This window comes from Orbicella franksi, chromosome 11, assembly GCF_964199315.1.
Source record: "Orbicella franksi chromosome 11, jaOrbFran1.1, whole genome shotgun sequence".
In the NCBI taxonomy this organism is placed as follows: domain Eukaryota; kingdom Metazoa; phylum Cnidaria; class Anthozoa; order Scleractinia; family Merulinidae; genus Orbicella; species Orbicella franksi.
The window spans coordinates 3,476,922-3,502,652 of record NC_138155.1 but is presented as its reverse complement, the minus strand read 5'-3'; the positions used below and the strand labels follow the sequence as shown (position 1 = coordinate 3,502,652).

Here is a 25,731-nt window from a genome sequence, read left to right as displayed (position 1 = left end):
TACTTTCAGCATGATGTATTGGACAGACTGGGGCGCCAATCCAAAGATCGAACAGGCTGGGATGGATGGTTCAGGGAGACGAACCATTGTAACAGGAAACCTAGGCTGGCCAAATGGGCTCACTATCGACCTAGCGACAAATCGCCTGTTTTGGGCCGATGCTAAACTTGACAAGATTGAGGTATCAGACCTCAATGGAGGAAACAGACAGCTTATATTGTCATCCGCGGCTGATTATAATATCCATCCATACGGACTGGCAGTGTATGAGAACGTGCTTTACTGGACTGATTGGAATACCAAGAGCATTTCAAGTTTCAATTTAAGCAGTGGAAACCATCAAATCGTAGTCAATGGCCTTCAAAAACCTATGGAAATTCACGTATCTGATCCAGCCTTGATAATTTCAGGTATGTTGTTGATATCTTAACTCTGAGCATCACTTCATGAGAAGCTCTGTGATGTTCCTTCTGTGACATGCTGAGTCGCTAAGACCAGGTATTGTAATTAATGTTTGTCTTTCATCTTCAGGTTCTCATCCTTGCGCTCAAAACAATGACCCCTGCAGCGATTTATGTCTTCTAAAGCCAGGAGGAAACGGTGGATACCAGTGCGCATGTCCAACAGGCATTCAACTCAAGCCTGACGGGAAAAGCTGTGATTATGGTGAGAACGATTCACTGCTGTATATGTTGTATCAAAATTGGAGTAGATATAAAAAATGGAGTAGCAAATGCAATATCTTTTCTCGGGGATGGGGTGAAGCGAGACTCCCATGCGGAAAGATCGGGGATGCTCGTAATCTCGCTTATGTTGTAAATCACGGGTGCGCTTGATTGAGAAACGCTGTCATGTCTGTTTTTAAGTGGTATCTTTAAGGGCTAATAATTAAGCTCAAGTCATGCGCAGATTGGTTTCCTTTTGGGGTTTAATGTGTCTAGATACCCGGCAGCCGAGAAGTGTTTCAAAAATCTAGGAGATACCCGGCAGCCTGAAGTACATGTAGAATTCCCAGAGAATATCTCAAAAGTTCTTCTTAGAATAGCAGATCTTTCTTTAGAAGTTTTAGGCGATTTTGAGTATTATTTTGGCTTTGTAGTTGAGGAAATTTTCGAGCTTGGGCATCGCTATAACATCTCCATGTTTCGACCGTGCCTAGATAATATTCATGCTAACGCGATCCGGAGTCAGCCTTCATAAGATAATATCCACAAAAATTACAGTTGAAGCCCAATCTATAAAAGTCGCTTGACATATCTTCACTGAAAGATCTACTATTCTAAAACAATTGAGTGAGATATTCTCAGGAAATTCTTTAAGAATTTTAGACGGCAGAATATATCTAGATTTTTGAAAACACTTCCCGGCTGCCGTGTATCCAGACACAATGTTGAACAAATTCAAATCATTGCCGACCTTTTTATATGGGAGTATTTTGATTGCTGTATCTTATTAATTAAGATAAAAATATATATCTCCTTGGCTACCCAAATGCTTACACCTATTTGAAATTTCCCCGAAGGGAATGCCCTTATACCAAATGGATTGATCGAGTAAGATACATTGGTTTCTGTGTTGTCAGTATCTCTCAGACACTTACAAGTATACTGCATTCCTTTGCTGAAGGTTTATTCTACAAAACAACCTCGGATAAATTCATGATCTTTGCTGAAGCAGATACGGGAGAAATTTACAAAGTTCCTCTCGGCGTACCAGGAAAGCGGCGAAGCCGCGTAAGCCGCGAGGAGCCTGGAAGAAAGACTACTGACCTCGTTTTCGCAAATTACTTTAAAAATTGCGTAAACCGCCGGGTTACGCAGGCTACGCTATATCTGTGGGCAACAGTTCATTATCACTTGTTGTGGGATATTGTTTCTGCCACCCACCACAAAGTTCCTATCTTTTCGTCAACGTTTAAATGCGTACCGTAAACTGCTGCTTAATATTAGCCCTCAACGCCCCCGGTTATGGGCCATCTACGTGTAAACAAAATATCACTTCCGATCATAATCCCCCCGGATATAAGGCCCCTCTAGTTTAAATGAAATAAATTCGTTTGATTTTCAACCAAACCTGCTGTAGCTCAAATCGAACCGTTTTTTTATTTTGTATTTTTATTTTCGGTCAAACTCCCCCCCACCACACCCCCAGGAAATAAGTCCCTCTTTTTATGACCCCGTCCAAAAGCTCTTACAAAATTGTGCAAGCCCAGGCTTACATGTATAAGCGGCAGTTTACGGTGTTCTTTATGTTAATTTACAATTCTGTTATCTCAGAAAGATGTATTGGAGTAGCAGCAAAGCATCGGTTAAAATCGGGCAAGCCAACATAGATGGCTCTGACATGAAAGCTCTTGTTAGTTACGGAGTAATGTGGGTGAACTCGCTCGCTATGGATTACCAAAATAGACTGCTGTACTAGTGCGATGCGTACCTTGATAAGATTGAGGGTAGACCTGCAAGGAAATAATCGAACGTTAATACTGGATTTATCATCGGATTCTATGCACCCATTTGGACTCGCGCTATTTGGTGACGTTCTCTACTGGTCTGACTGGAAAAGCAAAAGCGTTCACAAGTACCACATGAAAACCTCTGAACAGGGTGTCGTTGTTGGCGGAATGGGACAACCAATGGAGTTACACATTTATGATCGATCCAAAGACTTTGCTGGTTAGCATTCATTTGTACTTTTTTCGACTGATCGATTTGACTGCGTCGAAACGCGTTGTTTTCGGCCTTAACTGTTCGCAACTAAGGTACAAGATTTTTTTACTGACAGTTTAACGATGGCCAAAGTTTTATCTAGCAACTTACAAACCCGCAATATTTACAGCAAATTACTAACACTAGACGGTAGCATTGAGTTCTCCTCTTCTCCAAAGACGTCGTTTGTTAGTATTGGTAGATTGTCAATTGATTGGATTTTGCAGAAACGCCTTGATTTCAGTTTTTAATACCCCTTATTAGTATACACACAATCTGTGATCTTAGTGTTTCAAGCAATCTGATTGGTTCGCTATCTCTGACTGATGAGCATTATTCATCTTCTACGGAGTGATTAATTGGGTGAGGGTACTCCCAAAAAAATTGGGTGGGGGTGTGTGGCTCGCTTCCCGAAACCCTCACCACATTTATGACCAAACTCTTCGATTTTCCCTACCCTATTTGTGACCTGAAGAAGTGGTTTCTTCTAAAAAAACATACCCAGTTCAAGACTAGAGTGCAAAAACCATACCCTATTTATGACAAAAAAGGCCAAAATCCATACCCTATAAGACCAAAACGGCTGAAAGCCCTACCCTTTGGGGCTGCACATACCTATATAGCCCATATAAGGGAGTCCCTCCCCTTCCCACCCCCCTCCCTAGGCTGCGTGATCTAAGCAAAACCAAAATGGCTGGCGTAGAGTTGCGTTTCGCCAGTGTTTCTGAATAGGAAATCCTACGAAATCAAGAAAATGCTGTATCGGAAAATACAAAAAAACAAGGCTGTAAAATTTGGCCTGAAAGTTTCAAAAGAATAGAAAAGACTAACGGACCTTAGACTTTCCAGCATTTTCAAGACTTGTCCTTTGCAATCACAGATTTCGTCAATTTAAGCAAACCCGACCGCCAAGTCGCTCTTACGTGCACCCAACATTGGCAGAAGTTGTATGTTTGCATGTTTATGGCGGATACGGAGTCGAGGTCCATAAACAGGCAAAGAAAGAACTTGGCCCATTTCCAGCCATTTTGACCGAACAAGCTTGGCCATAACTCATATAACTAAGCTGACATCCCACAGTTACTGTTTCACTGATTGTATACACGTATCAAAATATTTAATATCTAATTCAGCGCCTGGTTTTACTTTTAAAAATGGACCGTTGGTCTCCCAGATATGACAATCGAGCCCTGCAAAATTAATTTCTAAGACGACTGGAGTGCCACTACGTGCTACTAAGTACTGACTGGCGCTATGTACTGAACTTTAATAACCACAATTTCCAACATTTTGTGTCTTCCAGTTTTTACGTGTCCAGCTCTACTAACCCCAAACAATGGCATTCGTCAGGGTTGTACAGGAAAACAACAGAGTATTACAATACAGTTTGTCTATTTTCGTGCAATGCTGGGTTCAACGCGGTCGGCTCTTTGTCAAGAAAATGTCTCGAAAACGGAATCTGGAGTGGCCAAGATTTCCTTTGTTAAGGTGAAATGAATCGGCAGGGGTATTTTGCAGAACTCGGAATGCACTGTTTGCTTGTGGTTAGCTTTTTTTTTTTGGAGAGGGCCGAATACAATGCTAACCTTTCCAGCTGATAAAAGCTAACCGCACGCAAACTGTGCATTTGGAGTTCCCGAAAATGAATTGTTTATTCCCATAGACGCCAACACAGGACCAGACGGAATTAGTATTTGCAACTTAAAAATGGACAATTGTCTTCGTTTCGTTTTCAGCTGTCACCTGTGTGCCTTTGAGAATCCCTCCAAAAGCCCTTTTGCTGAATGGTTCCTGTGGTAATACGTATGGATCAAACTGTGTATTCGGATGTCAGAGTGGATATGTTCAAGACGACGGGAATGCCACTACTACTTGTTTGGAGACTGGGCAGTGGAGTGGAATTCCCATCTACTGTATAAGTATTGGACGTGCATTTAACCTTCCGACGTACAAAAGGGGGAGGGGGTGGATGCCGCCGCCCCTATAAGTTTTTTTTTTCAGAGTTTCAGAGTCTGAAACTTTCAGTACCTGTTACGTTCATCTATCCTTTGAGGATATTTCGGTATGTCAGTTGTGTGTCAGTGACTTTTGAAATAGGTCTAGCCAAAATTCAACATTTTCGACATCATTCTCTATTTTTCCAGTTTTCTACATCAAACTGCAGAAATTCCATAAGCATTCTGGCTTGATTTTGTATGTATTTCCGTGATTTGTTGACGTAACTAATTTTTAAGAAGATAGTGAAATCTGAGATGTCGTATCCAAGATGGCAGGTCAAATTACGTCATTAGACGTCATATGACGTCATAACCAACAAAAATTTTGTCGTCTTGTAGAGCAGGTTCAGGGCTATCTACTCAATGTCAATTTAAAAACCGAGGGGAGGGGTTCCATCCTTCCTCCCACTTATACCATGGTGGAGGTATATATGAGTAAGATTGTACGTCCGAGGGTTAAAAATCAAAACTTTTGTGCAAATTGTCACTAACAGGTTATTTTACAAAATAGGTAACATATGATCGAAACCTTCTTTCTGCTTAAAGAGACACTGTCACAATATATTTGCTTAAAACTGTTACAAATTCACGAAATGGTCCCTAAATTTATACAATAAGAACTTAATTAGGTCTAACTAAATGATCAAAAGCAATTTCTTGAAGAAAGTCCACACTGTAGCAACATTTTTGCAAAATTTCAACGATTTTCGAGCAAAACGTGAACCTTTGAAAAACTGACAGCCTGACGCTTTTTCAAAAATCCATATCGCAATCCGTTTCCATCCTCGCCACCGTTAGCCATCCTCACTTCCTAATGAGTTGTAATGATTTGTGGAGTGCTGCTCTACAATAAAACCATTATTGTTCATTATTATACAAAATAAAACCATTATTATTCAGTTTTCAATAATCGATATATGTTTTTCAGATTTCCAAACTCATGCTTAAAATGGTGACAGTGTCCCTTCAAGTCGCCAAATTTTCTGAGTTAATCATAGTTCAAGAGACAATTTTTAATTGCTTTTGCACTATTCGTTTCTGGTTTGGTTTATTTTAGCATCACTTTGGCTGGTGTTTGCTCTGTTTTGGTCAGTCCTTGTGATTGGTTTCGACTTCACGAGTATAGATCACTAAATCTAACATGGCCAATCAATTCCTGTTCGTTACAATTACGTAATTCCGAAGACATATACGTCGAATCTCACATTGCGAACAGCCTCCTCTGAAATTTTGTCATCTTGGAGCTTATAGTTTAGAGGGTTTCCGCTTCCAACCCCTCCGCTCACGTCCCGTCTCAGAAGACCCTCTCATACCTTTAGTCTTATTATTTGTTTGTCGTGAAATTATTTGCCTAACACCTTTCAAATTAAGTAAATGTTCGCAGAAAGTGGGAAACACTATCGCAGAGAACCATGTTTTGTTGTTTCATCGCAGAAACTTCCAGCAAAGAAATTTTGAAAGATACGTCTTCTCTGGCCATTGCCGTGGGATTGCCTTTTGCAGTGACATCGATTTTGGTCGCCATCATTTGTACACTGAAACGTCACTTTCTGTAAGTCCTCTTCAGTATTACTACAGTGACAATAGTGTTTTGATTTAGAAAGAAGGACTTTCTTTATTTCTGTTTCTCTCCCTGGGTCCTAGGTCGTTCGGTCTGAAAAGTATTTTTTTCTAAAACAACGGAGCATTTCCTGAATTAAGAACGATCATTGCATTTGCTTTATTTTTTGCAGCATAAGGACATGGCGACGCTTTATGGGAAGGGAAAATGTGAGAGGAAATAATCCAGGAGATGAAGAAAGAGAGGGCAATCAAAACGACGTGCAGCAGGCCAATGATGGTTTTCAAAACCAATATAACCAAGGGTACTAAGTCTTTTTGTCTCAAATGTAATGTTTTTTTTTGAAAAATGGAGCATTTCTTTACTCTATAGAGATCAATTCATTTGCTTTTTTTACTTTTTACAGGGGGGAATGTCGACGCTACACACGGGAAGAAATTGTGGGAGTAGATAATCAAGGATGTGTTGATAGAGATGGCAATCCCAACAGTGTAGCAGGAACTGAGGTAATAGAGCTGGTTAATGTTGGTTTTATAATCGTCATTATAACCCTGAGTAGCATTGTGGTATCTTTTGATATGCTGCAGCAGTACATCAGGCTCGTTTGGTCTCCCCATAGTTCATAGTCTCGAAAGACGCAGTTTAGCCAAAATACATATACCGCATGACCAAGTGATCCTCATATGACACCGAAGCGAACCAAAATGGTGCAATTGGGTTTTGATCGCACCAAAGTTGGCCAACAATTTATCAGGTCAGCAATGTGCGGTCCATCGACATGACAACACCGCGGGAAATGAGCGTGGTATACAAGGCTTCTATTTGGCTTACTCCAAATTCGGGTGCGGCAAATATGAAAACGCTGTTACCCTCGAACAAATATACGACATGAGCCCTCCTCTCCTCAACTGTGTATCGACAGAACTTCGACACGCTCATTTTCCAGCCTTTCCGGGTCATCCAGTCTTGCTCCTTTGAAGTGATTATTGGCAGAGAATGTTCGAAATGATCAGGAAATGCACCAGTTTTGACTGCAGTTGCTTTAGAAAGATCGACAGTAATTTGACAGGCTCATTTTTGGGCTTTTCCGGGTCATCCAGCCACGTTCCATGGAGATGTATGTCTGGATTAATGACACAAATCAAGCGTACACGATATAAAAATTAAAAGACATGTCAGTCTTTTTTTCCTCCATTCTCTTATCTTCTTTTTCTTGCTCTCCTTTCTCTCTATTTATTTTTATCGTTTGGAGCGACTTTAAAGCCTTTTAGAGTTGTGAAATCAAAGTGCATATGGCTGTTTTGGAGCAAAGTTTTAACACGGTTTTATAAATTTAGTCATATATATATTTATACATTTGGAGTGACTTATATTCTCGAATTGTTCCTACTAGCATGACATCGGCCGCGAAAATATCGCAGATTACGGCCAAATCGACGAAGTCTCTAGTGACACTGGTGCGACTGCTGGAAGTTCAACCTCAGCAGCGACGTGTGAGGGAGGTGAGGAGCAAGACAGCCACAACCACGGAGTTGAGGCATTTCCAGTTGTGTTATAAGGGTTTGGAAATCACACTAACAATATTACAATGCGTAAACTGAATGGAATGGCAACTTAACGAGAATTAAAATCAACTCAGTTCATTGTCAAGTTATTTTCTAATGTGACTGAGTGCTCACTAACCGAATCGTCTCGTTTTTTTAACAAGCATTGAAACATAAATTATTTAAGCTATAGTTTAAGTTACGACTTGTTTTATAGGAATTTGTCCCATCTTCCGAACACATTTTCTGTGTTTGAAGAATTGATATGTCTTCTTCAGTCTTGAGACTTCTAAACAAAATCTAAACAAAATATCCCTTAAAGTATTTTAATTCTGAGCGTTTACATTTTTTTTAAACTTTGACATCATATTGCACACGGTCAAACCTTACAGGCCATCTATCCTCTCAAAGACGTCAAATTTTATAAATTTTTTTACTGTTATACATTATCCAAGGTTCATTGTCATAGTTTCATTATTCTAAGAGTTACGAGGTGAAACCTTCCAAAGCCCTCACGCCGCTCCCAAACGACTAACAAAGTCCGTTCAGAAAAGGGCGAAGTCAGCGCAATCGAGAAAACGCTTAACAATGAACTTGGCCACATCTCAGGGGAGATCTCAACAAGATTTTTCTCAGCAAAGGGTCATCTTTATTTATTTAAAACACATAGAATCACTGTCATTGTAAAGAGTGGTTTTCTCTTGAATCGTAAACATAACTTATTACAAAATTATCGTTATCAGGTGGCCTTGATGGTCCTGTCACAGAGGAGCATGTCCTTTGCATTCATGAACTTGTTGGAGTCAACTGGAAGAAGGTTCTGCGGAACCTGTACATGGCTGAGGTGGTCATTAGAAATTTGGAAGAAGATAACAAGCACAGTGAAGTTGCTGAAAAGTGCCACCAAGGGCTTCTAAAATGGAAACAAAAGTTTGGCCCTCAGGGAGCAACGATAAAAAAATTGTGTCGGGCTCTGCAGAAAGTGGGATGCTGGAAGCTTCGCGGAGTATACCACATCAGAGTGAATCTTAAAGGAGCTCAGTCACCGTGCGGTATTTTGAGTTTTTTTGGCCACATACAGAATTACCTTTTCCGTGAAGGAAACCTGAAAATAATAGTTTACTAAGATTACAAAACACCAAAGGGATGATAACAAATCATAGGAGACCAAGGATGGTTAAGGATGGGGAAGATTAACACGGATTACAGAGAAGAAAAGCAAGAGCAAGAGAAATTTAGGCAAAACAATTCAAGATGTGCAAACTGTGACGTAGCTCCTTTAAGCTAATATAGAACAAAGAACTAATGGACGTTGAGCATGTCTCATAATTTCGGAAGGTTTCTGTTTTATTTTAGCAGCCAAGGAAATTTCAGTCGCTAACTAAGTGCAGCTGCAATCGTCTGATTGTTATCAGTATAGAAATTGCATTCTCTTTTGTTTGGGTGCTAGAGAGAGAAGTGCGAAACCTAGGGCGAGTCCCAGAGAGTGATCTTCTGGTGACGTCACCGGCTAGGGTAGAATTCAGACTCCTTGGTAAAGCAGGCTTTTTGAAATCCAGAGAGCAGTACAAGCTGGTTTCAAGACCTTTAAACTAAGACATGGCTGCATGATATTTGCAGGAAATGCTTTAATTTCATCCAGTTTCATTATGAAAAATCAACAATCGTTAACTTGATAAAGAGGGCAATGAACTACAAATACCTACCGATGTCATAACTAAAAGACTACCTGTAGAAATATGTAGCAAATGAAAGGATTTTTTACAATCTTTTAACAGAAAAATTCAGAATAAGCTGTTAAGCAGGGGAAAGCTGACATTTCGTCCGATTGTGCTGGATTCGAAGCATGTGTTTATAGTTAACCGTCAGTTGTCGACTGGTCTATACTAATCCTAATGCTGCAACTGATTGGCTGAGCTACTCGTGTACTATCAGCCATTAGTATATAAATCTACTAGCGTTCTATCACGAATGGCGTTCTCTGACTTGCTACGCTACTCACTTTCTATTCTGTGATAGATAGTGCGTAGCCTAGCAGTGTGCCATTGTTAACAAAACAACGGCCGCTTCTTGACCTTTTCGAAATGTCTGTGACGAGGATTTAGGTAAAGTTTTGAACGACTAGTAGATTTATATCAAAACAATTCGATTATTCGCTCTCGATTTCTATGCGTGATAGTGATTCTATCGCGCGATAGAAATCTCGAGCTCATAATCTAATTGCTTATTAGTGCGCGGTGGCCGGAGGTCGTCTGCGAAATAGTGACGTTTTCTCGTTTTTGCGAAGTTATGAAAGAAAATTTAGGTACAAATGAATAATTTAATTCATGAGAAGACTGAAAGAATGACATTTACGGTTTTAGGACTTTAAAAAACTAGAAAATGTTGAAAAAACTGATGAGCGTGCGTACACAACAAGAAATTCCAGACGACAATTTAGTCCGCGCGATTTTTCTAAAGCGTAACGTTAAATACAATGTACTAAAAAAAATTAGAAATGGTTGGCTGAAGAGAATTTAAGATTATTTTTGAGTTTAATTTGTTTTATTTGCTCTCGATTTCTATAAGGTGATAGCTGATTCGGCCTTCGGCCTCATCAACTATTACCTCATAGAAATCGAGAGCGAATAATCTAATTGTTAAAGTACCGTAAATTTTGATGTGAACCGTCAAGAGAAGAGTTAGTTTTAGTCGATGAGTATTAGGGCTATATTATAAACAGCTCTTGACTGATTATGCGTATCTGATCCACTTTACTTGTAGGTTAATTAGGTGTTGGGTAGTTACACATGAGCCCTCAAGCATGTAATGCTTTTAATGTCATCGTGTTTAAATAAAGGACTTCCTTACTAACCGCACATACGGGTTTATCTCCGCAAAGTCCACACGACGACTCCTCGCCGTCTTCCAAACGAGGTTCGGATGAGTTCGGTTTCCATCCTCAGATCACTTGGGAATCGAAGTCAACCTGACGTTTTTTGAGAGTCTATCGAAAGTACCTCATTGCTAAGAGATTGTGCGGAACGTGTAGCAATTGTTCAAGACTTTCAGCGACGCGAGGTGCAGGTTTTAGAACTAATGGAAGGGTGTTAGAGATTCAATTTATAACTTCAGCTTGACGCAGGTTCACTTGTTTAAAGTTCTGTTGTTAATAAACTGAATGGATTTGAAAAGAAAGCAAGGCGTTTGTTTACATCATAATCATCTTTGGTACGAATCGACTCCTCTCATTTTGCATGCAAGTGGCTAAAAGATAATTTGAGAAGAACAATAGCTTTTCTCATGCGGACCCTTTAAGTTTCACAAACTTCAAATAAGAAAGTGAATACGAATCGCAGGTAAAATGATAAGAAGACGACTTGGTTTATTGATTGTAAGGAGTCTTAAAAACTAGAGTGTCGATCGAAAAGTTTACCATATTTTTAAACCGTGAAGCTATCCAAGGCAAAACTGTCCTCGGAGACCGTGAAGCGTGTAGTCCGAGCAGAATGAAGTAAAATATTTTAACGTATTAAGGTGGCATACTAAGCGTGACGAAATCGAAAGCCGCACACGTAGTTTTTGCATCGATTTTTCTTGCCTGTAAAACGTGCTATAAGCAAAGTTGTAGTCTGTGCCCTCGTGTGGTCGATCGATTATTCAGCTTGTTAGAACCTGTGTACAGACACCCGCTGTTCAGGTTAGCCAGACAGAGATTTAGGGAAAAAAGTAAAAGAAATCGCTTGGTGAACTCATCGTATCTCCACCACCTTAACAACTTCAATTTGTCGACTTCGGTGCGCAAGCGACAACGATAATTTAATGCACTTGTCAGTGGTTTCCTTAAGACGTTAACAGGAAGCGCACAACCTGCGTAAGAACGAAGAAATGAAGGAACGAAGGATCGAGTGAGTGAAATGATATGAGCTCAATTTACAGCAAAGTCCATACTCCATGCCTGCTCTAATTAACTGACGTCAGTTTTTCATGCATCTGTCCTGTTATTGATCATGAATTTCGTCCTGTCAAAGTACCCTGTAGATCCGAGAGGCGATAGTTATGACGAAATTCATTGCCAATAACAGGACAGACGCATGAAAAACTGACGTCAATTATTTTCAATAACAAGAAGGCAAAAAGGGAGTGGGGAAAAAATTCATGTGTCTGTCCGTTTATTGACAATGAAAACTTATCAATAATCGCGCGAGAATTTCTGCAGTTATTGTGAAAAAATATATTTCTACATAAGCGGGAAACGAGTGAGCGCAGTGAAGAGATGAATAGTTGAGCAAGAAGAGATATTCCATATCTGCAAGCAACCATGTATTAGTTTTGTTTATTATATGAACACACTGGTAACATTTTTGACCATTTTCCGAAGATTTCCGACGACTCTCCGAAGATTTCCCAAAATTCTCTAAAAATTGTCCAAAGGCCACACGAACGTTTACTAATACTTCCGAAAATGTCCGATGATTATTGAATATTTCCGAAGATAACCGAAGACTGCCGATTATTTTAAAGGAAGATCCGAAGATGTTTCGGTCCCATATCAATAAATTTAAGTACAGTTTAAAGGTCAAACATGATATCAGAGAAGTCGATCATCAATATCTTGAATTTTACGAGTGGTTTATTTGCCAGTAAAACAGTTGTGTCTATATGATAAGGACAGGCATAACATGGATGAAACTTCAAGACGAACTATTTACTTCAGTGCGACTCGAGCGATGAGCTAAGATACGAATTTGCCTGAGACGGATAATCTACTTGCGAGTATAAAGACAGGCATCAGACGAATTCTGCCTCTGTTCTGATGGTTAGGTGAGTCAGCATGTCGTACTGGGCGTGAACTATGACGAGTTTCCGTTTCCGCAAGCCGAGCAGTGCTCTCCTGTGGAGTTAGATTCCTCAGGTTTTCAGAGCGTTCCCCGCTCGGATCAGTTGCAATGTCCGTCCAAACGAAAAAATACACTCCCAGGGAAAAACTTATCCTCATGCACAACATTCGAAAACCACCATCAGAGTTAATAGACGCCACTTTTCGAATTAACATTCATCGCGTGCTCGAAAATTAAAAGGGAAAAATCCCCGCTATATATAGAAATTGGAAGTTTCACGGTCAGATGCGCAACTTTACATCTCAAAAAATGTCGAGCTGGTGTTTTTTGTATCCAAGTCTGGGGTTTCCTTCTTCCCTACGCACCGTGATAACTGTTTGATAGGTCAGGAAGACCTTTTATACTTTTCCATCCAAGGGCGTGCAAGCTCCTAGAAGGAAGGTCAAGTCTTCCTTTTAAGTATTGGCGGTGGTAGTGTATTAACATAGTCCTTGAAGTTCGTTTAACTGCAAACCTCTTTATTTCGTGTAGCTCGTTTTGGTGCGATTGATGTAGATTTTCTTGTTAATTTTCTGCGAACAGGTTTTGAAACGTTTCTTGTCAAATTACGAAAGTCGATGATGTTGTTTTGTCTTTAGAAACAGGTACTACAATAATTTGCTGCTGTCATGAGTTCCAGCTACTGGATATCTTCGCTGTCGGTGGCGATAATGTTGATTCACATGGAAACTATGAATGTCTGTGCAAGTAAGTTGTCAAAAGTGGCACAATAGGAGCGAACGATTTTAGCCAACATGGCTTGTTCTCTGAATAACATTCCTGAACTCAAAAAATATCGGAACATGCAATCGCGATCGGAGCATAATTAGCCAAAGGTCGATGGCGAGCCACTAATTACGCAATTTGGTCTCCTAGCGTTATGAGACAACATGCAGCGCAAGTATGGTTGTAACAGGGTCGCTTTCCATTTGGCAAAAAGGTTTCGGAAATTTCAAAACGGGAGCGAATGCTTTAATTGGTTATTTCTCGAGAACGTGTTCAGAAAGTTCGAAACCGGTTGAAATCCGAAATACAAATCATTCAACCGAAAAGTCTCCTGAAATTCTGGAAAAAAAATCTGGAAGAAATCTTTGAAAATTTGACTCAAGAACTAGGGAGAAACACTCGACTATTCTCTAGTGGTTTAGGGCGCTGGATTTGAAATCTGGAGGTCCCTGGTTCAAATCCTCCGCCCTACCGCTATCTGGATTTGTTCTCGGTAGCCCCGAGTTCAACTCCTCGGCCGCGTTGTGTAAATAGCCAACTGGTCAGCCTCCCACCAGTTGGGATTCTTAATCCTACTTGAATTGCTTGAAGAAATTAGTTATAGAGCTGGTTACATCAGTTAAGCGTGTTCTCCAAAGTACTTTAGAATTTATTAAGGTTCCAGTCAGCTGATCATGTTCTTTACACACGTTCAATCTGTCGTCCCCACTCTCTCGTTTCAGTCAGGCTACCCATGAATTGTATCTTATTTACTGTTGGTTTCTATCAATATTACGAGGACTGTAATGTGTATTTTTTATATACCTCAATTATAAAAAATTAATGAGACACGCAACGCTTTTGAGTACAGTTTTTGTGAATATTAGTTTGCGTATGGCATATTTCCCTTGACTCAGTTTTCTTCAACTTAACTGCAGGAGACGAGAAGTTTATTATTTTTACCGACGCTGACAACAAATCTACCAAGTATATTCCACTGGACTCCAAGTCTTTCACTCCATTAACTTTGCTCAAGCATCCTGAAAATCAGCAACCTGTTGCACTGGACTATGATCCCGTTGAAGATCGAGTGTACTGGTCAGACATTGCTCAAGGTCGAATCATCAGCGCATTTTTCAATGCCACCTCAGTGAACAATTTGTTTCGCTGCAATGTTCAATCGCCAGATGGATTAGCCATTGACTACGTGGGAAGAAATATTTATTGGACAGATACAGGGACCAGTAGGATTGAAGTAGGACGGCTTGATGGAACTGGAAGGAAACTGTTGATCAAAGATGGACTTGATGAGCCCAGGGCCATTGCACTTGATGAGAGAAATGGGTAAGATGCATACACCACTGTATAACACTACGATATTATTATTTACAGTTCATTGTGCTAATAAGATGGAGTGGAGTCCAATTCGGTCTGTGAACATTACGATATTTTTATTACAGTTTATTATGGTAATGGGATTGAGTGGAATCCAAATCGGTCTGTAAACATTCCGATATTTTTACTACAGATTGTTATGGTAATAGCTGGTTTTCACACGACGTCACGAAAATTCAAACTACAAAACTATTGATCCTCCTGAGATTTTACTTTAATGATGTATAAGAGCAGCTGAAAACCAATATTCATACAAATTCCTGCTCCGAATGGGTTCTTGGTTTTGTAATACACTACGCTTGAATTTCTAAGCTTTTGCGTGACGCGACATTTATATGACGGCCTAGAGAGCTGTCATGATGGTTAAAAAAGTGACTTATTTCGGGGAATTTGGCTATCTGAACAGTTCATGTCTTAAAAAAAGTATTATTTTAATGTTTCAGAGTTTCCCGAGGGATAAATTCACACTTTTGTAGCAAAACTCAGTGACAGATGTTTCTGTTGGTTTCCGGCCGCCATGTTGGTGCCCATCCGTATGGGCAACAGCATGGCGTCTCCATACAAATCTCTGTAAATTTGGGTAAAAAATTTATCCGCATATCTTGCATAAGAAAAATTGCTGTGGCCAGAATCTTGGCGCGAGTCTTTGCATATTTACCTTCGTTTATTTACCAGATTCTGAACTTTATCCATTGAACGGTTTTGATTTTTATTTTGCTCTATTTTGAATGGCGTGACACTGAAAACCAGCTATAGGATCGAGTGGAATCAAATCGGTCTGTAAACATTACGATATTTTTGTTATAGTTTATTATGGTAATAGGATCGAATGGAATCCAATTCGTCTGCAATCATATGAGTGATTAATAATATCGGACGACCGTTAAAAGGGAGTGAGGCGTGAAGCGATTTGATTAATCACAAGTATGATTAACAGACAGAATTGGACGACACGATGCCCTGTTTCCTAAATTAATCATAACCATTACAATTTCCAAAAAAAGGTAAAAGTTACTTTTGAAAAATACCTTTAAAATGGCTGTCAAGACTCTTTGAAAACAGCCAGCAGAGATAAACTTCAACAATTTTTTTACAAAATCACTCATTTGAACGGTTACCATAATGATTGTAATCAATGTTGTGATTTGTAAATTACCTCAGGTAACTGTCCGATTACAACTTTGCAGATTAATTAGTGCAAAATAAAGCAGTTTATGCACCAACCACATTTCAGGGTTGTTATTTGTTATCATTTTATTGGTGTCTGTTTATAGAAATCAGCGACACTGCAAGCAAGGTTGCAGACGTTTACATCTAAGTGAGGGAGTGAGTACTCTTCTGCATAATTAGTATCGAAAATTCCCAGTTAATTTAAAAGTGGCTTGACATAAAGAGACAAATTAAACTAAATAATCGCCGGTAATTTTGCATCATCTGATCGTCCGTAATTATAAGAATAATGTGAAACGTTTAAAGTGTTTGTTGTTACTTTCAGCATGATGTACTGGACAGACTGGGGCGCTAATCCGAGGATCGAACAAGCGGAGATGGATGGTTCAGCGAGACGAACCATTGTGACACGAAACCTTGTCTGGCCAAATGGACTTACTATCGACAAACTCACAAATCGCTTGTTTTGGGTTGATGCTAAACTTGACAAAATCGAGGTATCAGACCTCAATGGAAGAAACAGACAGTTAATAATGTCATCTGCGGTTAATATCCATCCATATGGACTGGCGGTGTATCTGGACACGTTATACTGGACTGATTGGCATACCACGAGCATTTCACGTTTTAACTTAAGCAGTGGAAACCAGGAAATCGTAGTCAGTGGCCTCCAAAAACCGATGGACATTCACGTATTTGATCAAGCCTTAATATTTTCAGGTACACGTACTTAGCTTATCAAAAGTTTTATCATTACACACGTTGGTGTTGCTTGCGGACAATAACTGTGAAAAACAAACTCAGCAATTGAATTACCATGAACTTCGTTATAGCAAAGTATTCATTTATAATTTGCTGGTGTTTCGTTTGCCAATTTAATTTCCTTAAAACGAATTCCCTGTATATATGTACGAATAAGTGTAACTGCTAATAATTATAGTTAAAATCATAATGTAATAAAAACTTTAATTAAAAAAATAACAACGTGCAAAAGATTGGAAAATCTCTAGTACTGTATTAATTGTTAAAAATTAACAGTGATTTTCTCTTCTGAATAATGTAGGAGTGGCTATTCATTTCTGTTTGTCTATTATCAGGTTCTCATAATTTTTCTCAGAACAATGGACTCTGTAGCGATTTTCGCCTACTAAAGCCAGGAGGCTACCAGTGCGCATGTCCAACGGGCATCGTTCTAAAATCTGATGGGATAACATGTGACCATGGTGAGGGATCCTTGTGTTTAGTTGCTTCAATCTTGTTAACTACTGTATGTACCTATATCTAGCTAACTAGTCCCTGGTTGTTTGGCCCTTTTAAGAAAATATTAAGAAGCGGGATATGATGGTAATTTAAGGAAGCAGAGCGTTAGGTTCTTGAATGTAATTCATTCAGAGAAGCCCCCATCATTGGCCTTTGTCCCCCCCCGGCTTCCCTTGTAATGTGGCTTGACTAACCTTATATGACGTGGATTCTGAATGGCCGCCGTCTTGATTCGAGTGCTGACTCTAAACCGCCGTTAATATGTATAAACAAAGAAAGTTAGTGCAAAAGGGTAGTTTGCAGGAAAAGTTAAAAGAAATTTACAGGAAGATTGGCAAATTGGAATTACATGCCAAACCAAATACGGTTGACATAATAACATCACGCTTGTGAGCAATAACGAGTTGAGCATGTTGCAAAAGCTGATGTACTGGGCATTACCCTTCGTACCCCTTAATAGCTTTCGTCATCATCGGCTGGTTGGCAAGTGATTCCAGGTGGGGTCTATTTTAGCATTCCTTACAATTGAAAGCGTTTGTGAAGGCATGATATAAAATCTGGAGTTTAAAAATAATAAGGCGACCGCGAAATGTACATTATCTTTTCCTAACTTGGCAATTAGTCAATTAGTGGAAGTTAAAAAAACAACATACTATAAAACAATTTTATTCTATTATGTTTATGAAGAGCCGAAGAAATGACAAGAAAATAATGTTGTTCAAAGAGTGGGGAGGGGGGGGGGGGGTTGGAACTTTGCATCCGAAAACGTTTGAATCCGGAGAGTTTTGTCGTGTAAACGATTTTCTTTCCACCTGCGATCTTTGAAGTTTGCGATTGAACCAAAATTGCGGACTTAGTGGTCTCAGTCGTAGTCACATTGATGGCCATTGATGATATGACAGTCGCTGCTTACCTAATTCTGTTACAGGTCGAGCGTTTCCCTCGTTGATCTAGACCAATAAACGATGGATTTTACGGCTGTTACAAACAGCACTCACTCTATGTTTGATCATGTCGATGCTTAACCGCGACTCTGCAATTGCCTGCAGACTGGCTCCAAAATTACTTCAACGCCACCAAAGTCAATAAAACCGAAATGTCATACCTCATAATCTAAGAAAATTCACAAGAATATTTTCAGCCAAAACTTGGCTGAAAAATAAGGAAATTCAGCCTGGGCCGATGAAACAATATTATAAAGAGTGTAATGTCGGCCATATTATATACGGTAACCACCACAACTGTCATTATCTTTGGTCAGTGAAAGTTATTCTCTTTTAGTGGTCTTCTTTCTCCTGGTCTGACTCTCGAGCTTTGTTCTCCGTTTCGTCTTTCATACTTAGTGATTTTGGTGTCTGGAGGAGTCATTAAGCCATTTTGGGCGAAAAAGTCACGGACATCAAAAAGTTGCGTTCGCTCGCTCCGGAGGCTGGTGCCAATCAACTTATTCCTGGCCAAGATGTATAACTTGCATTTTTTTTCTCGTTCTGCAATCAGTTAATTTTCGGCCTGTAAGTAAAACGAAAGATTGTTTAGTTCAAACTCAAGTTCTGTGTAGTATTGCCGATTGCGATTTAAATCGAGAAATTATTTTACGAAAATACTTCTAGCACAATGTGTCTCCAAATTCGCGCACTGATTGGATAATTGATTGTTTTGGTCCGTGAATCAGAACATCTCCAAAAGTCTGACTCTCCTCAAGTCGTCTCCGGTGAGAGGTCTGGATTAAACTCCTTGTGCGATGAGTCAGTCCAAAAGTAGGATTGCGGTGGACTGGCGAGTGGAATCTAAACAGTGCTAGGGATATAACCTGCAGTCATTTACTACTCCCCAGACCCCAAAAGCGACGCATCGTCTTCCGTAATTCAATATTTTTGTTATTTTATTTATGAAACAGTAAATCGCTGTCTTCAGTTGACCGCCCCTGCCCGAGGAAGCTTAGCGCCGTGCGATAATTTGCCAGGACACTCCTGTCACTTTTTTTGTGACAGCGGGTACATCCTGACTGGGTCAGCAACTCGTACATGTAACAGCAGTGGACAATGGACGGGCACACAGCCTCAGTGCAAAGGTGAGGTGCTCAACCAACTATTGTTTGATCGATTTCAAAACAGAACTCATGATGAGCTTAGCACACACCAGGAATGTTAACTAACTGCACTTTTGAGTAAATCTTATCATAAGGACTAACAATTCTTCATTTCACTAGATTGGCAGTTTTGGTTCCTTGACATGCAGTCACAAAATCAATTGAATTGATAATTGTAATCCTCTTCTTCTCTTACAGTACTGTACTTCGTCCCCAAAAACTTAATCTGTTTTGCTTTGTAGAATTTCTGGGTCCAAATGATTCGAAAGTGTTTCGTGGCATCTGCAAAATTAAAATGGCAATTAGGAATGAAGACGGGTTTCGATAATCAGCCGAAATATTATGTTCTTTTGATAAGTTGAACTGCTATCGTCGTTTACAGATAACACACCACCTTCCTTCAACAACACCTGCCCCAAAAGTATGGTGTTCCATGCTACTGAATGTTCGTCCAGCGCCTTACTCACATGGAATGAACCAGTGGCGACTGACAACTCTGGTCACGTGTCTATCAGCTACCCTGCCATTCGTCCTCCTGTCAACCTTAGTATCGGTCTGTATAATGTACGGTATTCCGCGATAGACAATGAAAATCAAGCTTTCTGCACTTTTATCGTGCAAGTAGAAAGTAAGTCATCGCACTTGCCATTGTTGATTAAAACAAACTATCAAAATTGTTAACAATAATTATCATCGCTATAAAAAATGATCATAATTAGCATAAATCATAAAGCATTTAATCGCAATTAGTGAATTATCTTCCCTTTTTTGTGGCTCCTGTTAAAATGTGCTTTGGTCAGAGCCATGCCAGTATCAAATTGGTTTGAAGACAGTTCATTTTCTTACAAAGTAAAACTAAACCAGCCATAGCAATTCAGCGCACAAGAGTCATAAAACGGTCACGGTATAAGTCATATTGATTTGCACTGTGTTTCACTTTGACGCACTATATGAACCCGGGAGTACTCTCTTATATGGGCTACATATAAATATGTGCGGCCCCAAAAGGTATGGTTTTTCAGCCGTTTTGGTCAGGAAGAGGGTATCCATTTTGGCCATTTTGGTCATAAATAGGGTATGGTTTTAGCACTCTAGTCTTGAATTGGGTATGTTTCCTAGAAGCGGCTGCTTTTTCATCATTATCGACAAGACCATGAACAAAAGCCTTTCATAAATTATGTTTAGGGCAACTGTGCCAGGCGCAACTGTCATAAATAGGGTATCGAATGTTTAGCCAGGTCATAACTAGGGTAGCAAAACTCACAGATTTTGGTCATAAATAGGGTAAGGAATTTGGGAAGTGGGCTGCACATTCCCACCCAACTTTTCTGGGAGTACCCCCCTCCCGGATATGAACGCAATTGTACTCAAGAGAGCTGAAGAAAATTTCTAACGTCATGCGTTTCTTTTCTTGGATATATTCTGTTCTGTTACAAAGCCTACAAAGCACACAACAGGCTACAAAACAATTTTCTTTCGTTTTCGTTATTTTCTCAAATCGTCGTGACATACCAATTCCGATCTGGAATGTCTACAGCGGCGTTTCCTAAAATGACTAGGGCTAAAATTAAGATTGAGCTTCTTATTTGCTAAAGAGCTGAGAGGATGTTATTCTCTGAACGTCCATTTAAGAAAAACATACTAATCCACAGGAAGGTCATGCCCAGTCCTCAAGCCACCAATTCATGGATCCATAACCTTTCTTTCATGCGGATACTCATTTGGTTCCCAGGCTTCACTTACTTGTGACACAGGATACCGAATGGCTGGGTCTCGTTTGCGCTCATGCAGAGCAGATGGAACATGGTCAGGCAACGTGACTACATGTAACAGTAAGTAGCCTGTGCACAACAAGTCGTATTTTTCAATGTGAACCATAAATTTAATTATTAACCGTTTTGCGATTAAAAACTAACTGTTTTGTTATTAAAAATTAATTAATTCGGTAATTTCCACTTGCCCTCGCTACAGCTGTTTCAGGGTCTCCAAGAAAATGATCAGTGACTATTGAACATTGTTTATCGTCTTCAAGTTGTTTTTCTGAGAAACGTAGACAGCGCCTGTATGGTCGATTAAATAGACATAATCGTATTCATACATCATGGCGAAGACTCCTCCAAAACCCTTTCTCCTGGGATTTTTTAAAATAAATGATCTGTTGCAGTCGAAGTTCTTCTTTGTGAATCCCTGGGCATGTTTAAATTATTACTCAGGTTCTGGAATCAAAAGCTCTCTGTGTGTTAAGTTCTCGTAAGTGACCACCCAAAGATTCTGACTCATACTGCACCCAAATTCTCGATTAGCCAATCAGAGGGCGTGCCTACTGGACGGATATGGCTACGATACAATGGCGGGATTTGGGTACGGTAAATACCCCATCGAACCTTTTTGGTATGCTTTTGCGGCATATTAGACTTGTCTGATCTCGCCCTGGGTATTTTTGCTCGACTACTTCTCGCTTCTCGCTAAAATCCGCACCATGGCTCGGCAAAACTCGCTTGATATGTCGCAAAAGCGCACCAAAAAGAATTAAGGTGCGATTAGGTAAAAGTATTACTACTTAAACTTGAAATACTTCTTGATCATATTTACCTTAAATATAAATATTCGCTGATAAAGATCTCGGATATAACGCTTTGGAAAGAGCGTTGAGAAAGACTGTGGTTGGAAGCTTTATGATAAATACTAAGGAAAGCGACCGGGTCTCTATTGGCTCAGCGTCAGGTTGCTTGCGAGAACTCCTCGTCGTAAACGACCGGTTCTCGTTACTTCCACCTTCTTCAAAGGTTTAACTTATTGGCCAAAAACGCTCCCAAGAAGCACAAAATATCATCATAGAGAGCATAAATTTCTCGGCTCCCTATTTTGCGAGTCTGTTAAGGCCTCGTGTTTTGTAATTTCCTAAATATACCCTTAAGTTTATCATTTTGTGTTATTTAATGGCAGAAAGATATAAAGAGGCGCCTAAAGACAAACAAGGTGACCCCACTTTACCAGCAGCTGTCACAGGATCCCTTATAGTCATTACACTCATTGTGTTCATCGGCGTTTTTGTGTGGAAGCACCATTTGTAAGTTTTAGTTAGTACACAATAAAATGGAATGAAATATTGAAGCATAGCATGACATAGCATGGCATAGAATAGCATGACATGACATGCCATGACATAGCATGGCATGGCATGGCATGGCATGGCATTGCATAGCATCGCATCGCATAGCATAGCATAGCATAGCATAGCTAGCATAGCATAGCATGACATGACATGACATGACATGACATGACATGGCATGGCATAGCATAGCATAGCATAGCATAGCAGAGCAGAGCATGGCATGGCATGGCTTGGCTCGTATTGGCAAGACATTTGACCAGTGTATTTAAATCAGTTTGGCTCTCGTACCTGTGAGATATTGATATACGTAATATTATTGATATACGAGATATTATATACGTAAGGGCTGATTTTTACAGCATGTATTCGTTCTCTAATTCACTTTACTTAATTAAACCTTTTTGCAGCCTTAGAATATCCAATGAGGAAAATATGGGACAAAGCAATTCAGCTTATGTGGTTGATACACTGGATGGTATTGAAGAACTAGAAAACAGTTCCTCTAGCAGCTCTAGGTCTCCAAGTCTTCAGGTTAGTTTACATTTAGCCTTATATTTTTTTGTGATATGTAGAAGCATCTTAGCTTCATGTTAACGACTGGATCCCAAAGTAACAGTTTAACAAGGCAATAAAGTAAAATAAACCAATTAAGCTTGATAACGACGCAACTTGTACTGCAGTCTAATGTGGACTTAACAGTTCCATAATTTAACAACAGATGACGTCAAGATGTGGTGAGGAATTCGAAAAGAACGTGACACATGAGTCGTCACTAATGTTCTTACCACATTTTGACGTCTTCTGTGATCTATTACTGAACAGACGCACGGCAACATGGAATATATCTGTTTTATACGATAAAAAAAGAAAAGATTTTAATGAAGTTATCTGTACGTCTGTGAAGTGAGTGAGATCCTCGAATAGATCGTTAGTAAGGACCAATCAAAAAGCGAGAATAGTTTGACTAAAAGGGATCAACGTTGTTATCCGTGACGTCTTGGTTACTATTTTATTTTCTCAGATTGAAAATGAAGCAGATCAGGATTCACCAAACTGCAGCAACGAAACCCTGAGCAATCACGTTCCCACGTCATTTCCAAAATCCATCACAAATATAGAGGCCACATTCACCAATACTGGTGGAGAATTGTGCGCGCCTTTGAACTCTGACGTGCGTATTATTGTTCCTAGCAGTGCAGTTCCCGCAGGAATAAATCAACCTGTCTTCTTTAGAGTGTTCTCAGACGAGACAACATTGTTGCGGAATATACCGGAAGCACCCAATAGAACTCTTATTTCTCCCGTGGTTGAATGCGGGCCTCATGACATCCACCTGTCAAAGCCAGTAGAAATTATCGTTCCACATTGCCTCTGCTTAAGCGAAGTTAAAAAGGAATCGATAACTGTTTACAGATGTGGCAGATTTTCTGCTGGAGTCGAAGGTAGTGATAGTATGTTTGTTCGTTTGTTTTACACTTAAGCTCTCTTTTTTTACTTTTCAACACTAATCAAGAGGTTAGATTTCTTATCACACTCATAATCTCCAGTAATACCAAAAAAAATGACGTAGATCTAAAAAGTTTTGGTTCCTAACAAAAGTTGAAATCGCTTGTACAGGCATAGGCACAGTTATAAACTATGTTTAACAAATCGAATGTGGTTTAGCGTTGTCTGTACTCTTATCGACAACGAGTACGCGTCATCACAGTGGTCAAAATGTTGTGGGCTCACCTGGCGCAGCCGGGTGTGTCCACAACAAATTTTGACCACTGTGATGACGTTTATCGTTGTCGATAAGTGTACAGAAAACGCTAAACCACCTTCGATTTGTTTTTTACCAAAATATCAACGTCAAAGAAAATGTTTTTTTTTCAGAGCGCGAGCTGAAAAAGGCATTGCGTGACACATTGACGTGAGCTGCGTTGTCTGGACTTTTATCGACAACGACAAATTAGCCAATCAGATTGCGAGATTAGTAGCAATTGTGGTAAAAATAGCTATAGACATAGGCATAGCTATCGGGTAATAGCACAGCCACATTACCGAGCTTGTCTGTAGTGACTGGCAGGCCAACATGCATTCATAATCTGCTAACAGGTCGCTTAAGCTGGGAGAGAGTGCCCAATAAATCGGAAAAAAGCAGTCAGTCCAAGTGTTGGTTTATGGTGGAAAAGGACTCTGTTCGCGTAAAAACAAAGACGTTTTCTCTCTGGAGCATATTTGCCTGTGGCGGGCCAAAGAGGAAGAGAGCGACAGTTTTTGCCAGCAGACCAGATCCTAGAAGCGACCTTATTTACTTAAGATTTTACGTCTACAGTGATAACGAGGATTCTAAGAGGGTAGGTGATCCACTGAATGCAAGAAAAGGGTAGAGTGCTAAAATGTGCATGCACAGCAATCCACGCACAGGTCATTTGCATACACGAATACATCCATCAACGTCTTCTTTGAATATAGGCAGAGATGGATGGATGGACGGGTGGATGGAATCGATAGAATAGATTTTTTGTTATTTATGGGTGTAATATATTAAACACGAGAGACTATGTTTGATCATATTTCCGAACACCGAGAAGAGAAGCGAAAAAAAACGACGCTCGACGGAGTATTGGAAATGTGGTTAAACACTGTCTTGAGTGTTTGATATATCTTCTCAATCGAACAAAACCTAAGCAGAGTACGGCCGGAGAAATAAGACCATAAAAATCTATGCTTATTTATAAGTTCCGATATCCAAATACCGACACGGTCCTGGTTCCTTTGCTTAAACTTGAAATTTAATGAATTTGAGAATTAAGGATTGATAAACTAGATAGATGGATAGATGGAGGGATGGATGGGGCATTGAATGGTACAGCAGAGAGAATTACAGATCTTCTTTGTAGACGTTGTTTGTTGTTTTATATGCAATTGGTATACTTATATGGTCTCACGCTAGTATGTCGTTGCCACTTACTTTCAAATGTGTCTTCCTTTTTACAAGCGCGTGGAGTTGAAAGATAGAGAACGGTTTCCTGAATCGAAGCCAGCGAAAGAGAAGCCCTTCAGAATGATCAATGACAACACAGTGATCACAGTAAAACTCACTAATCTTGAAGATGGCTGGGAATTGGACAAGACCAACGATACCCAGGTATAAACTGTAACTTGTTTTCGTGAAAACATCTCATACTAAGACTGAGAACGATTGGCTCAGATGGCAAAAATATCTACTTCTGGTTTCTTTCACATCATGGTCTTTCACATTTTACATGTACATATCATTTTATATTATATCTGACGGGACGCGCGGAGCTTCTGCTGGAAGTACCGCAGAGAAATGGTAGGAAAT

The 25,731-nt window shown here is 39.8% G+C and overlaps 1 protein-coding gene and 1 pseudogene across 2 annotated transcripts in view; both read left to right on the top strand.

Annotated features, from left to right (window-relative positions):
- The window catches only part of LOC145502591 (low-density lipoprotein receptor-related protein 6-like), a 222,467-nt gene that overhangs the window by 182,430 nt on the left and 14,306 nt on the right, over positions 1-25,731 (top strand). Inside the window, exons 9-24 of the mRNA XM_081481914.1 lie at positions 10-410; positions 532-666; positions 1,627-1,709; positions 12,693-12,737; positions 14,012-14,017; positions 14,423-14,715; positions 16,262-16,656; positions 17,034-17,159; positions 19,094-19,267; positions 19,668-19,913; positions 20,938-21,117; positions 22,232-22,355; positions 22,808-22,931; positions 23,422-23,842; positions 24,498-24,739; positions 25,384-25,533. Coding sequence (XP_081338040.1) covers positions 10-410; positions 532-666; positions 1,627-1,709; positions 12,693-12,737; positions 14,012-14,017; positions 14,423-14,715; positions 16,262-16,656; positions 17,034-17,159; positions 19,094-19,267; positions 19,668-19,913; positions 20,938-21,117; positions 22,232-22,355; positions 22,808-22,931; positions 23,422-23,842; positions 24,498-24,739; positions 25,384-25,533 — 3,145 coding nt within the window. The remainder of the gene's footprint in view (positions 1-9; positions 411-531; positions 667-1,626; positions 1,710-12,692; positions 12,738-14,011; positions 14,018-14,422; positions 14,716-16,261; positions 16,657-17,033; positions 17,160-19,093; positions 19,268-19,667; positions 19,914-20,937; positions 21,118-22,231; positions 22,356-22,807; positions 22,932-23,421; positions 23,843-24,497; positions 24,740-25,383; positions 25,534-25,731) is intronic.
- On the top strand, positions 2,426-8,839 carry LOC145503279 (uncharacterized; annotated as a pseudogene). Its single transcript, XR_014051457.1, has 8 exons — positions 2,426-2,672; positions 4,009-4,193; positions 4,442-4,633; positions 6,137-6,254; positions 6,436-6,567; positions 6,670-6,787; positions 7,657-7,765; positions 8,551-8,839. The product of XR_014051457.1 is annotated as an uncharacterized LOC145503279 (transcript).